The sequence below is a fragment of the Carassius auratus genome, unplaced genomic scaffold, assembly GCF_003368295.1.
Source record: "Carassius auratus strain Wakin unplaced genomic scaffold, ASM336829v1 scaf_tig00030433, whole genome shotgun sequence".
NCBI lineage: Eukaryota > Metazoa > Chordata > Actinopteri > Cypriniformes > Cyprinidae > Carassius > Carassius auratus.
Window position 1 is genome coordinate 319 of NW_020525853.1, and position 16524 is coordinate 16842.

Consider the following 16524-nt stretch of genomic DNA (forward strand, 5'->3'; position numbering starts at 1 on the left):
TAATAATAGCTAAAGTAGCCATTAAAGTTTGTTTCAGCGATTTCAGGCCCAAAAAAAGGCCCAAACATAAATTATCACATTCATCAAATGTTTCCTAACGATCCGCTAGCAGGCCGTCAAAAAAACGTGTTTCTTGCAGGTGTGGCGCTGGGGCTAAGCCACAAATATTTTGTTACCTTGTCTTTCTATTAGAGCAAAAAAAATAATCAGAAAAACAAATGTGAATAAGACTACAGCTGCCGCGATTACCTAAACATGAAAAAAGTGCATATTACAGTTTTGTATATATATATTTTCCCTTTGCATTAAAGGTACTCACGACGTGATTTTGCAGCTGTTGAGCATTGTAGCCAATTCACAGACATGTCTGTTTAAACGCATTGGCCAATCAGAGACGTGCAAATGAGTCGCTGTGCTGAAGATCAACGCCGAGCTCAACGAGTTCTACACTTTCACAAACCTGTCATTATTATTGGCAATAAAACTTTAGATGCAAATAAGAGATTCACTACAAAATATTTGATATTTTTTATGCTGCTCTGATGCACTCCATTAGGACTATAGTATAAGCAGGCTAACAAATTAAAGTAATATTATTCTAATATGATTATTTCTTATATTGGAATATATAGGAGTTATCTGTATAATTTATAAAACACTATGGCAAGGTAATGTTTAACTTATATATATTTTTTTTCTTTCTTATTACATTTTATATTATCTCACACATGGATCACATTTTCTATAATGTCTAAAATCTAAATCAAAATACATATCTGATATGACTTATATTGTTTGTTTTATGCTAATTATTTCATTCACATTTTCAAGGATTAAAGATTAAATGGAAAAAAATAAAAATGATTGCACAGCATTCAATTAGGTGGTGATATGCACTAAGCATGTAAACAACTAATGAACAAAAGAAGAAAGAAACAGTTGGCATGCTTTTTTCTTAGCGCCCGTTTCTATAGTGACTCGTCGATTCATCGCTCTGTTGAGAATGTCTTGAGTCTTAACCAGGAACATACACTGAAGTAGCATTGTCCACTAATAAGAATCAGTGGAGAAGGGCAATGTCTGGAAGATTTTGATGCTAAGCATTATAGTAAATAAAAACTACAAAAAGCCTCAAACAACTATTTTTTTTAACCGTATATCATGTTTTCATGTCTGCCCGATCATACAGTACATCCCATTCTTGTTTTTGCATCTGTTTCACAGATATGCAGAGTATGAAAGGGCAAGAAACGCCTGCACTGATGCTACACAGCCTGCGATTTCCCAGTTCCTCCAGTCTCGTCCTCAGGAAGCCTATTCAACTAATCATCCAAGACAGAAGGCCATAACAAATGCCATTCTAAGAGACCTGGTGATAGGATGTAGCATGCCTCTTTCAATCACTGAGAATGGACATTTCAGACACTTCATGTCTGTGGTTGACTCCAAGTACCAGCCTGCCTGTCGTAGGACAATAACTTCAAAGATAGAATCTCTTGTTGCAGAGACTAAAGAGAAAATAAAAGTGCTTCTTGCTAGTGCAGACCATGTATCAGTTACAGTGGATATTTGGTCAGACAGGAGAATGCGTGGCTTTTTGGGAGTCACTGGCCATGTTTTGGCAACATCTGAGGGAGTTCAGCTGAAATCATACTTGCTTGCCTGCAACAGATTCAAAGGAACTCACACAGGAGAACGGATATCAGAAGCCTTTGATTCCATATGTGATGAATATGACATCAGACAAAAACTTGACTTTGTTATTTGTGACAATGCTGCTAATATGAAGCGAGCATTTACAGTGTGTTTTCCAAAAGAGCAAGATGGTGAAGTAACTGATGACGACAATCTGGATGATGCAGAGTTGTGGGAAGACCTCTCCAGAGGTGAATGGGAGACTGTGGACCGCATGATCAACAGAGGAAGTCCTAAACGTCAGCAATGCTTTGCCCATACGCTGCAGTTAACTGTTGGTGATGGTCTCAAAGATGCACGGATCATGAACAGTACCTTTGCAAAATGCTCCAAACTGAGCTCACTCCTGCATACATCCAGCACCTTTAAAGATGCTTTTGAAGATAAGTTTGGGCAGCGAGGGATACCTGCTGCTGTGAATACACGGTGGAATTCAACTCTCCGCCAAGTCAAGGCAGTGCTCTCATTCAGTCATCAGGAACTGTGCAGTGTTGCTCAGGACACAGGCCACAGTGAGCTGGTCTTCTCAATTAGGGAGTGGAATCTGATGAAGGAGCTTTGTGATGTGCTACAGCCATTTGCCGAGGCCACCGATCTTACTCAGGGAGAGAAGATTGTGACGGTCAGCTCTGTCCTCCCCTGTGTATTGTCACTAAACCACCATTTGGAAAAACTCAAACAGCAAGTGCGCTTTCTGAGAAGCATGATCCATAACCTGCAATGCTCTCTCAAGAAAAGATTCCGGGGGATCTTTGTTAATCTGAAAATGTTATCAGCAGCATCAGGAGAAGAGCTGCCATTTGCTGACCCACTCTACATCAGATCAGCTGTCCTGGACCCAGCTTTCTCCATGATGTGGCTTCAGCATGATGTGCTTGTCACCGATGACATAAAGAATGACATTGTTGACATGGTGAAAGGTCAGTGATTTTTTTTTTTACATGATATACAGTTAGGCATGTCACCATTATCAAATTATGGAAATTTAATTCATAACAGTTGTATAAATAATATAATACATCTTTAGAGCTGATTTTGCAAGCATATCAAACTGAGCTGTGAAATAATGAATGAGGAAGTTCACTTTCTAACAATCATGGTTTCACACTTGTCCTTTAAATTAAATTAACTTTTTTGTCGTTTTTATAAGATCTGATTCTACGTGAGGTGCGACCTGACACAACATCCCAGAGTCCTGGATTCCAAGAGGCTGAAAATGAAAACCAGGAGGAAGAGAGCACTGGCTTATTCTCAGAGTATAGAAAACGCCGCAAGCAGGACACAGCCACCAACCCAGAGACACAACTAAATAACTATTTTGGTCTTTGTTGTGGGCAAGCTTGTCTGTCCTTCTGGGATGCAAACAGGGGTATCCTCCCTGCACTTTTTCCGGTTGCAATGAGAGCTTTTTCAGTGCCGGCTTCAAGTGCCCCAGTTGAAAGGGTCTTCAGTCATGGTGGGATCATCATGAGGCCACATCGTGCTCGGCTTGCAGACAAGACCCTCTCAAATCTTATATTTTGCAAGTGCAATACCTTGTAAAAGAGGTAATGACTTATGGATGTGTGTGTGTGTGTGTGTGTGTGTGTGTGTGTGTGTGAGTGTGAGAGAGTGTGTGAGAGACAGAGAGTGTAAGTGAGCAAGAGTGAGTGAGTGTTTTGTGTGTGTGTGAGAGAGAGAGAGAGAGAGTGTGTGTGTGTGAGAGAGAGTGCGATTGTGAGAGAGAGAGTGTGTGAGAGAGAGAGTGTGTGTGTGTGTGTGTGTGTGTGTGAGAGAGAGAGAGAGAGAGTGAGAGAAATGTAACAAAGTTTAATGTTGTATGTAAAGGGAGGTGTTCAGAGAGGAGTCTGTTGGATGTTAAGCAGTTATTTGTTTTATGGACTCAATGTTGAAAATATAAGACAATTTTGAGTGAGTGTTTGTGTGTGTGTCTGAGAGAGAGAGAGAGAGTGTGTGTGAGTGTGAGAGAGAGAGTGTGTGAGTGAGGGTTTGAGAGAAAGAGTGTGTGTGTGTGAGGGAGAGAGTGTGAGAGTGTGTGTGTGAGAGAGAGAGTGAGTGAGTCTTTGTGTGTGTGTGTGTGTGTGAGAGAGAGACAGAGAGAGCGAGAGAGAGTGTGAGTGAGTGTGTGAGAGAAAGTGTGTGTGTGTGTGTGAGAGTGAGAGCGAGAGTCAGTGAGTGTTTGTGTGTGTGTGTGAGAGAGAGAGAGAGAGAGAGTGTGTGTGAGAGAAAGTGTGTGTGTATTAGAGAGAGTGCGTGAGTGTGTGTGTGTGTGTGTGTGTGTGTGTGTGTGAGACAGAGCGAGAGACATGTAACAAAGTTTAATGTTGTATGTAAAGGGAGGTGTTCAGAGAGGAGTCTGTTGGATGTTAAGCAGTTATTTGTTTTATGGACTCAATGTTGAAAATTTAAAACATTTCAAACACTGTTGGCAGAAGTGAAAATAAATAATTTTATGAAGTTACAATTTTGTTTGATTCCATGATGTATTTTACTGAACATGAGTATTTACAATGCAAATCCAAATTATTTTAATTTACCGACAGTTACTTATATCTTGTCTTTTAACTTAATTAAGATCAGATTCTGCAAGTGAAATTAAAACAATAAGTAACTTGACTTGGACTTGACTTGACCTACTACAGGACTTGACTTGACTTGACTTGACATAGCTTGTGACTTGACTTGACTTGACTTGACATAGCTTGTGACTTGACTTGACTTGACTTGCCCAAGAAAAAAATACTTGGGACTTACTTGAGACTTGAAGGTTAATACTTGAGACTTACTTGAGACTTGCACATGTGAGACCTGGTCCCATCTCTGGCATTTAGCAACGTGTCAAATACAATGGTGCTTCAGGCCCAAGCCAATTGAGTTTTCAAAGAGAATGAAGGACTTCATTATTTTCGTTAATGACTGATTTTTTTTTTTTTTTTTTTTTTTTTTTTTGCAGATTTGCTCAGCAGTGAGTACTGTGGGTGGATTATGGGAATATGAGCTTCTGATCTTGTACAGCTGGTGCTCTTTGGCAAAATATTTTCTCTGTTGCTGTTTGGTTTAAGGACACGCTGTCAATTCCATCGCAGCTGAGAGATGAAAATCTGAAAGGGTGCTTGCAATGACCGATGTGGCATCACTGCTTCTGACAGTGGCAAAACAAAGACACATTTGACCTGTCAGTTCACACCTCTTTAAGACATTTATGCACCTAAATCACCCTTCATCATAAATAACATGCTCTTAATGGAGTAATTTACACACGACCCTCATCGACAGAACTTTTATCCTTCGGCAAATGTCAGGCATTTACCAAAATCAATGGCGTGAGTTATGAAAAGGAACGGAAAGCCTTGTCTCACCTCTCTTCTCAATAGCAAAAGCAGAAGCGCATTAAAAACCAGCATTGATGGGTTGTCGTAAGTTGCAGACAATGATCTCTCACCACACGAGTTAAAATTAAAAGGCTGTTAGGGGGAAAATTGTTTTCTCTGGTCATTAGTCACCTCCTGAAAGGCCTTTTATGGAGTGATTAATTAAAGGCTTGAGGAGAGGGAGAGAGGGGGTGGAGCTGTTTGATCAAATATCCGGCTACTTCTGCATCAGGAGTTAATACTCCTCAGCTTCCCTTGACTAAGTGCTATTGCGGCAGTTCATAATTTCATCTTGGAAATGGGCAAGAGAGGACCCTCCTTATAATAATTGAGTATTGATTTGAAAATAAACAGCAGCTCATCTCCCACCTAACTGACAGGCCATCCCTCGGATGCGATCGACAATAAATAGGCCCTGGGTTCATAGAAAAGTTATGGATCACAGTAAAGCGCAGTGTTATGATGAAATCTTTCCTCCGATATATATCGAATTTTAGATAAGCCATATATGAAGCTTGTCACCTAAAAACCTATATCGCTAGGCACAGACCTTTTCTTTTTATTATTGAAAATATGTAGAATGGATGTACCATATCCAACTGAAATATGTGACCTAGTGGCAGATATATATATTTTTTAATTATTGTCATTGAAAATATACATATATATATATATATATATATATATATATATATATATATATATATATATATATATATATATATACACACACAAATTAAGTACAATTTGATCTCGATCTTCAAATTCCAAAGGTTTTCACCCCCCAGCTCTTAATGCATCTTGTTTCCTTCTGGAGCATCAGTGAATGTTTGAATCTTTTTAAATAGTTGTGTTTGAGTGCCTCAAATGTCCTCAGTCTGAAAAGATGTATCTCAAAATCGTACAGTCACTGCTGGAAAGGGTTCAAATATGCAGCTATGCTGGAAAACTGAAGAATCTGCAGGACCTTAAAGATTTTTTCTGAAGAACGCTGCTCAGTTTAACTGTTCAGAACAAACAGGAGACTCATGCTCAACCATCACAAAACAGAAAGACAGTCGAGGATCATCAGGTAACAGAACACAAGGATCAACACCAAGGGTTCCCAGACTTTTGAATTATCTATCTCTCTCTGTCATATATATATATATATATATATATATATATATATATATATATATATATATATATATATTAGGGGTGTAACGATACGCGTATTCGTATTGAACCGTTCGGTACGACGCTTTCGGTTCGGTACGCGGTACGAATTATGTATACCGAACGGTTCGTTGGAGTAATTAATTATATTTGAAAAAAAAAAAAAGAGAGAGAAAGAAATATAATGATATGCGTTCAACAAGGTAGCCCAATAACCCAAACAACGTAACAGGCAACGCCCCTGACACTCCCGAAGAAGAAAAAAACACCATCTTATATGTTTATGTTAGGCTACTCAGCAGGCGCTCGCTCACTCAGTACGCGCTGAAGGCTCGTTGCAAAATAGCCAATGCGTTGAACAGACTAGAAATGAGAAGATCCTCCAATAACCAACAGGTCTGGTGTTTGGGTGCACTTTGGATTCCCTTTAAGCTATAATGGTGATGGCAAGAGAGTGGTGGATAAAAACAACGGTATGTCGCATCTGCAACATGACAGGGTACACCAGCGGGAATAAAAAAAAAAAAAAAAAAAACACCAGCGGGAATATCTGGGATATATGCGTCAGTACTATCTGGGAAAAGACGAAAAAAAGGAGAAACATGCACGCAGCAAACTATCCCTGCAGCATTTAGACACTATAGCTTACAGGGAATCCAACCCAAACACCAGACCTGTTGGTTATTTTAGGATCTTATATTTCTGGTCTGTTAAAGGCATTCGACATTTTGCAACGAGCCTTCAGCGCGTGCTGAGTGAGCGAGCGCCTTAGGGGCCGTTCACATATCGTGCCTAAAAACGCATGGAAAACGCTAAGCGCGTCTTTCTCCTCCTTTCCAAAGCGCTCGGGCAGAAGCGCTCATGAGGCGTCTGTCTTTGCTAAGCAACAATGACGTGCTCTCTCCATGAGACGCGGAAATTTCAGCGAAGGATAAATGGATTTGCAGCTCTAAAAATCGCTTGCAGTAGCGCTGCTACTAAATTTATTTCAAAATTGCAATCCATATACAACTATGATCAGCTGATCCTTCATCTTGGCTGAGCTCTCAACGTTGTTACGGGAAAGGATGAAGCTGATTGGTTAGTTCTTGTCACATGACCCGCGGTGCGCTTGCGGCATTCTGAAAAGTTGAGATGTTTTTACATTTTGCTGTATCTAAAACGTATCGAACCGAACCGAACCGAACCGTGACATCAGTGTATCGTATCGAACCGAACCGTGAATTTTGTGAACCGTTACACCCCTAATATATATATATATATATACATTTTTTTGCTGGATTCTTAATAGCATGAACTAGGCAGGAATTTATAGAGCTATATTAATATACTGTGATTTAACAGCTCAAAACGTGTCATGAAGGAAAGATTTCTGCTTTCAGGTAGCGTACTACATGAATGTGCCAAATGAGCATCTCATTGCAATGAATAGGAATGCTAATTAATTGCTCTCTCCAAGTATAGAAGATCATCTGTTTTCCCCACAGACACAAGCAATGTATATAAAACAGTGTTTGCAAAGTGTTTGCATTCTACTTGAATAGAATGTGTTTCTGGCCTTATAGATTTCTCTTTTTATTTCTGGTTTGCTATCTCTCAGATGCATAAAATGTGGCTTTTTGTCCTCATGAGAATGCAGTCATAATGAGAGTAATGTGTGTAACCCTAGCCATGAATGTTGATGGAAAAAATCTGAAACATTTTGGCTGGTAGTTTAAGGCTTACATTTGTAATCACCCAGGACTTTCAGCCATTGCACCACTGATATAGACAGGCACACACACACACACACACACACATCAGAAAGACCCTCGGAAACTGAGGGAGGTTGATCGCCACAGAGCCGGAGCACTGACGCTAATGCCATTCCCACTGTTAACCTTTGAGTAATCACTGTTGAACTAGCATGAGCCGCGCTCACATAACTGCATGCCCACGATTGCCATTAGCGCCGGACAAATGTGCTATTCATTTTCATTAGTGCCAGCTTCACTTCTGATTCCAAGGCAGCAGCTTCACGGAGTGGGTGGTTAAGGAGTGGAGGAGAGAGAGATATATTCCCTCTCTGTGACCTCCAGAGTGCCAGGGCAGACAAAAAGCTTGACTAAAAACATACACTATATTGAGTATTTTCAGCTTGTCATTTACACCATTCATGTCTTTTTATATTAAATTCAAAATTAGACACTGAGATAATTTTTGAAAATTGGTCTCTCTCCAATTGATATGCAGATACTATTATTTAAAATTAAAGGGGCAAAAATTGAAAGCAAATGTAACAGTATATCTTATACTTATGTCAAATAATAACATTTACACACTCACAGAGTAAAAACAGTAATGTTGTAAAATAATATTACAATTTAACATGGCTGGTTTCCAATTTAATATCGTTTTAAAATATAATTTATTTTTGTGATTGAATGCAGAATTTTCAGCATCATTACTCCAGTCTTCAGTGTCACATTTCTGATTATTATCAATATTTAAAACTGCTGTAATATTGTGTCATTTTGTTTTTAGCATTAATATTATTACATTATTGTTATTACATATATACAGTATGTTTATAATATGTACTGTATATAAATACAGTATACAACACATGCATCGGGGTGCTGGCTCACAGTAAATGCAAAAAATATTTAGATATGCACAAGCTGTTAAATTTGCTTTTAGAAGTAATTTAAATTAATGCTCTAACAGCTCATTGCTTATTATATTCTACACATTTGTGTATGCAAATATAAACAAGCTGTTGCATTTGCTCCTGATTTATCTTCTTCTTCTTTTTTTGGATATTTGATTTGTGATGCTGTGCTAAGGCCATTTCACACCATTCATTGACTAACACTTGTAACATGTTTGTTGATTTATCATAATGAATGCATGTTCTGTACTCTGTGTCAGAAAATAATGACTTCAGTATGCCTCTAAGCAACATTGCCTGTGCTTTCTTCTGTTCACGTAGGCTGAGTTTTATCATCTGTGGTGGCTCATGTTGAACTGGTGTAGCCACAGGTTTGTTTATTGCTTAAAGTTGCACATCTGCATTTATATGAAACAATAAAACACTGGCCTGAGATGCCATTTTGGGCCTTTTTCAGGAAATGAGTGGGCATATGGAGGTTTCAAAGTGCACACAAGTCAATGACAAGACCAAGACCATTAAAATACAGTCTCGAGACTGAGTTCAAGACTGAATGAGAGTCTCAAGTACACAACACTGCTTGGTTCTATCCCTTTAATGGAATCTATTCTTGATTCCAATGATTTGAGCTCTACCTCGGGCCCAGGAGTCTGGCCCTAACAGGTAAGTTTGGGTATGTAGCCTAGGCCTTTGGTCATAAGAGATAATGTCACGGGCAGCCTTTTAATGTCCCTGTAACGACAGATAAAAGAGGAGGAAGCAATTGCAGGCAATCAGATGTAGTTTATTGATAAAGAGTGTCCAGAGTGTTGGCAATGGCAAGGAAGGTCTACGGTGGCGTGAGAAGAGTGGGATGGTGAAGTCAGCGGTGCAGGTGAAGGTGGTCAATGGTTGGAACCAGGAACAGACCGGAACACTGACACGCGGACGACAACACGAATCCAAACCAGCACACAAACACGGAAGACGATAATCCAGCTAGTGCATGGAGACATAAGAGAGGATCTGACAACAGAGAGAGAGCGAGGTGAGTATAAGTAGCAGAGGTATGATGACGATCAGCTGGAGCGAGACAATCAACACCCAGGTGATGACAATCAACTAAACGAGCACATGGAGACAACGTAAGTACAAAAACAATAACAAAACATGACACGGAGGAAACACTGGATTTCCTACCGTGACAGTACCCTCTCCCCTAGGACGTCACCTGACGTTCCCAGCCTGCTTTACCTGTAGATTGTAATCATCTATAAGGTGGTGATCCAATATGTCCCGAGCAGGAACCCAGCTCCTCTCCTCCGGACCGTAACCTTCCCAATCCACCAAGTACTGAAAACCGCGTCCCCTCCGTCTAGAGTCCAGAATACGATTAACCAAATAGGTGGTTTCCCCATTAACGAGACGAGGCGGGGGGGGAACCGGAGCAGGCGGATTAAGACGGGAAGAAATCACCGATTTAATTTTGGAGACGTGGAACACGGGATGAATCCTCCTGTACGCCGGAGGAAGGCTAAGACGCACGGTAACCGGATTAATAATCTTGGTAATAGAAAACGGGCCAATAAATTTGGGAGCAAGTTTGTTAGAAACGGACCGCATAGGAATATTCTGGGTAGAAAGCCACACTCTTTGACCGACGACGTAACGGGGAGGCTTCGACCGGTGGCGATCGGCCTTAGCCTTGGTGCGCGACCTAGCCTGGAGCAGAGCTCTGCGAGCTCTGGTCCAGGTGCGGTGACACCTCTGGACTAATGCGTGTGCGGAGGGGACCGAAACCTCGGATTCCGTACTGACAAAATTAGGTGGTTGGTACCCTAAACTACACTTAAATGGAGACATGCCCGTAGATGACACTGGCAAAGAATTGTGTGCGTACTCCACAACTGAGAGTTGCTGACACCAGGACGAAGGATTATTGGAAACCAAACATCGCAAAACCCTCTCGACATCCTGATTGGCTCGTTCGGTTTGACCATTGCTCTGGGGATGGAACCCGGAAGAAAGACTAACAGTCGCTCCTAACAATTTACAAAACTCTCGCCAAAATTTGGACACAAATTGGGGACCCCTGTCAGAAACCACGTCTGTCGGGAGGCCATGTATGCGGAAGACGTGGTCAATGACAGCTACCGCTGTTTCCTTGGCTGAAGGTAATTTGGGCAAGGGAATAAAATGAGTCGCCTTCGAGAACCGGTCCACTACGGTTAAAATCACCGTATTGCCTTTAGAGGGCGGGAGGGCGGTGATAAAATCTAGCGAAATGTGGGACCAGGGTCTTGAAGGGACAGACAGCGGTAAGAGTAACCCATCTGGAGGTCGATTGGAAGTCTTACCAATAGCGCAAACTGAACAAGCCAAGACGAAATCGTGGACGTCACGAGCCATACCAGGCCACCAAAATCGTTGCTTGACCAGAAATCTAGTTCTACTAACCCCTGGGTGACAAGCAACACTGGAACAATGACCCCACTGGAGAACGTCTGACCGTAACCTCTCCGGCACAAACAATCGGTTCGGTGGGCAACGAGCCGGGGGCGTTACCCCTTCTAAGGCGGTCAACACCTTCGATTCGACCTCCCACCTGAGCGCGGAGATAATGATGGTCCCCGGTAAAATGGGCTCGGGAGTAGCAGTACGATCGGAACGCTCAAAAAGACGGGATAAAGCATCGGGTTTGATGTTTTTGGAACCCGGCCGGTAAGAAAGTGTAAAATCGAAACGACCGAAAAACAATGCCCACCGAGCCTGCCTGGAGTTAAGTCTTTTGGCGGTTCTAATGTATTCGAGATTCTTATGGTCCGTCCATACAATGAAAGGTACACCCGACCCTTCAAGCCAGTGACGCCATTCTTCCAGTGCAAGTTTGACTGCCAACAACTCTCGATTGCCAATGTCATAATTAACTTCTGCAGGAGATAAACGGTGAGAATAATACGCGCACGGATGCACCTTTCCGTCTGAGGATGCGCGTTGGGATAACACTGCTCCTACCCCCACCTCTGACGCGTCGACCTCCACTATGAATTGACGTGAGCGATCAGGGGTGACGAGAATGGGAGCTGAAACAAAGCAGCTTTTCAGTTTGGCAAACGCAGCCTCAGCTGCGTCTGACCACCTGAACGTCAAACTAGGGGAGGTCAAGGCGGTCAGAGGAGCGGCTAGTTGGCTGAAATTGCGAATGAAACGCCGGTAAAAATTGGCGAACCCCAGAAATCTCTGCAGGGCCTTGCGAGACTCTGGGGATGGCCAATTTACCACAGCCTTAACCTTCTCAGGATCCATGCGAACACCCTCAGTCGAAATGATGTGTCCTAGAAAAGAAACAGACTGTGCATGAAAAACGCATTTCTCCGCCTTGACAAACAATCCATTCTCTAGCAACCGCAGAAGCACTCGTCGTACGTGTTGCACGTGTTCCTGGAGAGACGAAGAAAAGATCAATATGTCATCCAGGTAAACATATATGAACAGATCGACCATGTCTCGCAACACGTCATTAACGAGTGCTTGAAAGACTGCCGGCGAGTTGGTTAGCCCGAACGGCATAACGCAGTACTCAAAATGGCCTCTAGGGGTGTTAAAGGCAGTCTTCCACTCATCCCCCTCCCTGATGCGGACCAAATGATAAGCATTACGTAAGTCCAATTTAGTGAAAACGGACGCTCCCTGCAACCTCTCAAAAGCTGAAGACATAAGCGGCAAAGGATAGGTATTCTTTACCGTTATGTTGTTCAGCCCTCGGTAGTCAATGCAAGGTCGCAAGGATCCGTCCTTCTTTCCCACAAAAAAGAACCCCGCCCCCGCTGGAGAAGAGGAAGGGCGGATAAACCCCGTTGCTAGAGAACTGGATATATATTTCTCCATGGCCGCCGTCTCTGGAACAGACAAAGAATATAACTTGCCCTTAGGCGGAGAAGTACCTGGCAATAACTCTATCGCACAGTCATAGGGACGATGAGGAGGAAGAGAATCAGCACGAGACTTACTGAACACCTCCTTCAGGTCGTGGTACTCCGCGGGCACGCTAGCCAAATCCACTGCTTCCCCCTGAAACACAGACTCAGAAACATTAACACCAGCAGACAAAAGACAAGACAAATGACATTCCTCGCTCCAGCTAACCACAGATCCAAGGCGCCAATTGATGCTGGGGTTGTGTTTCTGAAGCCAGGTGTGACCGAGAACGATGGGGGATGAAGGTGAGTCCGTAATGTAGAATGATATCTCCTCAGTATGATTGCCAGATGTGGTGAGGGAAACAGGTAAGGTGGTCTGAGTGATGACTGGTAGTCTGTGTCCATTGAGAGCAAAGGGTGCAATGGGGTGTTTGAGGGAGGTGAGAGGAATGTTAAGCTTACTAGCGAACTGGAAGTCCATGAAATTACCCTCTGCCCCAGAATCCAACAAGGCGTGATGCTCGAGTGCGTGGGTGGACCACCGTAGACTCACCGGAAGGAGTGTCGATGTAGATGAGGTCTTTCTGGCAGAGATCCCACCCGATAGTAGCCTCCGTCTTACTATCGGGCTTGGTCTTTTACCGGACAACGCTGGATGTGATGTTCTTGACTGCCGCAGTATAAACATAGTCCCAGGGATCTCCGCCTGATCCTCTCCTCCCGGGAGAGCCGAGCTCGCCCCACCTGCATGGGTTCAAGATCTCCCGGTGGGCTGACCGCAACATCTGAGCGCTGATACTGAGCCTCCGGTCTGTTCGCGAGAACTGCTCTCCCCCTCCGTCTGGTGGCTTGATCGAGTCGATTCTCCACTCTGATGGTTAGGTCAATCAGACTGTTGAGAGAAGTGGGGAGCTCGACGGCGCGGATCTCCTGTTGGATGCGGTCAGCCAACCCATGCAGGAAGTGATCCCACTGCGCCTCCTCGTTCCACTTACACTCCGCCGCCAGGGTGCGGAACTCAATCGAATAATCGGAAACGGACCTTTCCCCCTGACGTAGGTCCGTGAGAAGCCAAGCCGCTTCCCTCCCGGCGGCGGAGCGGTCGAAGACCCGTCTCATCTCTTCCGAAAGTGCGTGGAACGAGGCACAGCAGCTGTCTTGGTTCTCCCACACCGCCGTCCCCCAGAGGGCAGCCCTTCCCGTAAGTAGAGATAAGACGAATGCCACCTTCATTTCCTCGGTGTAGAACGTGCGGGGCTGCAGGGCGAAGTGCAGAGAACAATGAGACAGAAAAGATCGACAGAACTCTGGCTCACCCGCATATTTCTCCGGGATGGGGAGGCGTGGTTCGGGCTGGGAAATCCCCCCGGAGACGATCGGCGGTGTGGGTGGCGTGGGAGGCGCAGCGGGTGACGATTGTTGTTGTTGTTGCGTCTGGAGAACGAGCTCGGACACCTTCGTCACCATTGCTTGGAAGGCTCGACCCATCTCATCTATCGCCTTGTCTTGGCGATCCATACGACCCACAGCTCGTTGCAGAAATTCTTCGAGATGAGATGGGGAGCGATCGCCTGCTGCTTCCATGATGGTCAGATCCTACTGTAACGACAGATAAAAGAGGAGGAAGCAATTGCAGGCAATCAGATGTAGTTTATTGATAAAGAGTGTCCAGAGTGTTGGCAATGGCAAGGAAGGTCTACGGTGGCGTGAGAAGAGTGGGATGGTGAAGTCAGCGGTGCAGGTGAAGGTGGTCAATGGTTGGAACCAGGAACAGACCGGAACACTGACACGCGGACGACAACACGAATCCAAACCAGCACACAAACACGGAAGACGATAATCCAGCTAGTGCATGGAGACATAAGAGAGGATCTGACAACAGAGAGAGAGCGAGGTGAGTATAAGTAGCAGAGGTATGATGACGATCAGCTGGAGCGAGACAATCAACACCCAGGTGATGACAATCAACTAAACGAGCACATGGAGACAACGTAAGTACAAAAACAATAACAAAACATGACACGGAGGAAACACTGGATTTCCTACCGTGACAGTCCCAGGATCAACTCCCATGGAAATGGTAGAGTTGGTGCTCAGTACTCACCATGGTTCTGGCCTGCACTCCCCTCAGCATGGTGGAGTTTGTATACTGTTCCCAATATTGACCCCTATAGGAAAGGGAATTTCGCAGGTTACGAATTTAACCATGGTTTCCTGATTAGGGAACGAGACACTGCATCCTCTAGCTTCCCTGCCATGCTTTGAATGCAAGCTTCAGACAAAGAAGTGAATGACGTGTTCTCCCAGCACCTATTTATTCTATAGTCTTATCAGTAGTGACATCAGGGCTGTTGCGCCAGCCAACTTGTTGGTGTTTTTTCAATGCATGCTTCAGACACAGGTCACGACATAGGTTAACACACACACACACACACACACACACACACACACATATATATATATATATATATATATATATATATATATATATATATATATATATATATATATATATATACATTATTATTATTATTATTATTATTATTATTATTTATTTATTTATTTTTTTTTGTGTGAGAATCAACTTGCAACTGTCAGTTTATACTTCACAACTGTGATATCATACCACTGAACTGTTGTGTATGAACTCAGAATTGCAAAGGGGAAGAGTCCAAATGTGAGATAAAAGTAGCATTTTTTATGGTAGATACAGGCTTCCATATCTCTGCAATATAACAGAAAAAAGTAAACAAAAAGGGAATTCTGGACAATTCATTGATGCTCCTGTGGATGGTTTAAAGACACGCTAGAAAGAAATTCTCCGACAAGAAAATAGCCGAATGACCTATTATAGTGGCGAGGTAATGGTGCAGGACAGGCACTGATACAAATAGCTGAGGAAGGGCATTTCACTCAGATAATGGGGTGGAAGTTTTCTGGCATGAGGAGATTCATGTACAGACAAGAAACCTTTGATGCAGTGACATTGGTGAAACCATAAAAACTCAGATGTAAAATAGTGAGGTGGATACCAGCCACTAATGGGATCCTTAGCTTTCAGGAAGGTACATTTAAGCAACCTGACCTGAGGAGCTGAAATATTATAATTAGGTTCAGAAAACAAAATTTAGTGAGAATTTTTTATTTTTTGTTCTAGGTGGTCATATGGCGTATACCTGCACATATGGCACAAAATCATGCCTTAAATACAGGATGATTCTGTATAACAGTTGGCAACCCTTAATTGCATATTAAATGCAACCGATAATTGACTTGGGGGCCCCCTAGTGTTTGGGGCCCTGGGATGCAGCCTATGTTGCCCATTAGGATAACGCAGCCCTGGATATCATATAGGTAGGACTGCATGAGGAAATTATATTTTTTAACCCTAACGCTTTTTACAATGAGGCTGACATGAGAATGCTTGAGGCTTATTTCTTGTCTTTTAGGCCTGGTAGTTTTGGTCACTATTAAATCCATTCAGAGCTGCAAATATGTTTATAATTAAGACAAGCCTGACTTGTAAAATATAATTATTCCTATATTGTAGTTTATTCTTAAAAGTGGAAGCTCATCTAAATGATTAAATTGTGTACTGATCTGCAGACAATGCCAAACAAATAAAACCAGTTTGTTCAGTTTTTCTTCCATTCAGCACTAAATATTACAAATAAATAACTTATAATACAGTTGTGCTCTAAAAATGAATTCGAAACACATTTTGGTACATTTGTTCAACAACTGTTTTCGT

General features: G+C 42.8%; 1 protein-coding gene across 1 annotated transcript; it reads left to right on the forward strand.

Annotated features, from left to right (window-relative positions):
• Window positions 1-985: 985 nt before the first annotated feature.
• LOC113080234 (zinc finger BED domain-containing protein 4-like) lies at window positions 986-3325 on the forward strand. Its single transcript, XM_026252444.1, has 2 exons — window positions 986-2615; window positions 2846-3325. The coding sequence occupies exons 1-2, from the start codon at window positions 1094-1096 to the stop codon at window positions 3235-3237; spliced, it is 1914 nt and encodes a 637-aa protein (XP_026108229.1). The 5' UTR covers window positions 986-1093; the 3' UTR covers window positions 3238-3325.
• The last annotated feature ends 13199 nt before the right edge of the window (window positions 3326-16524 follow it).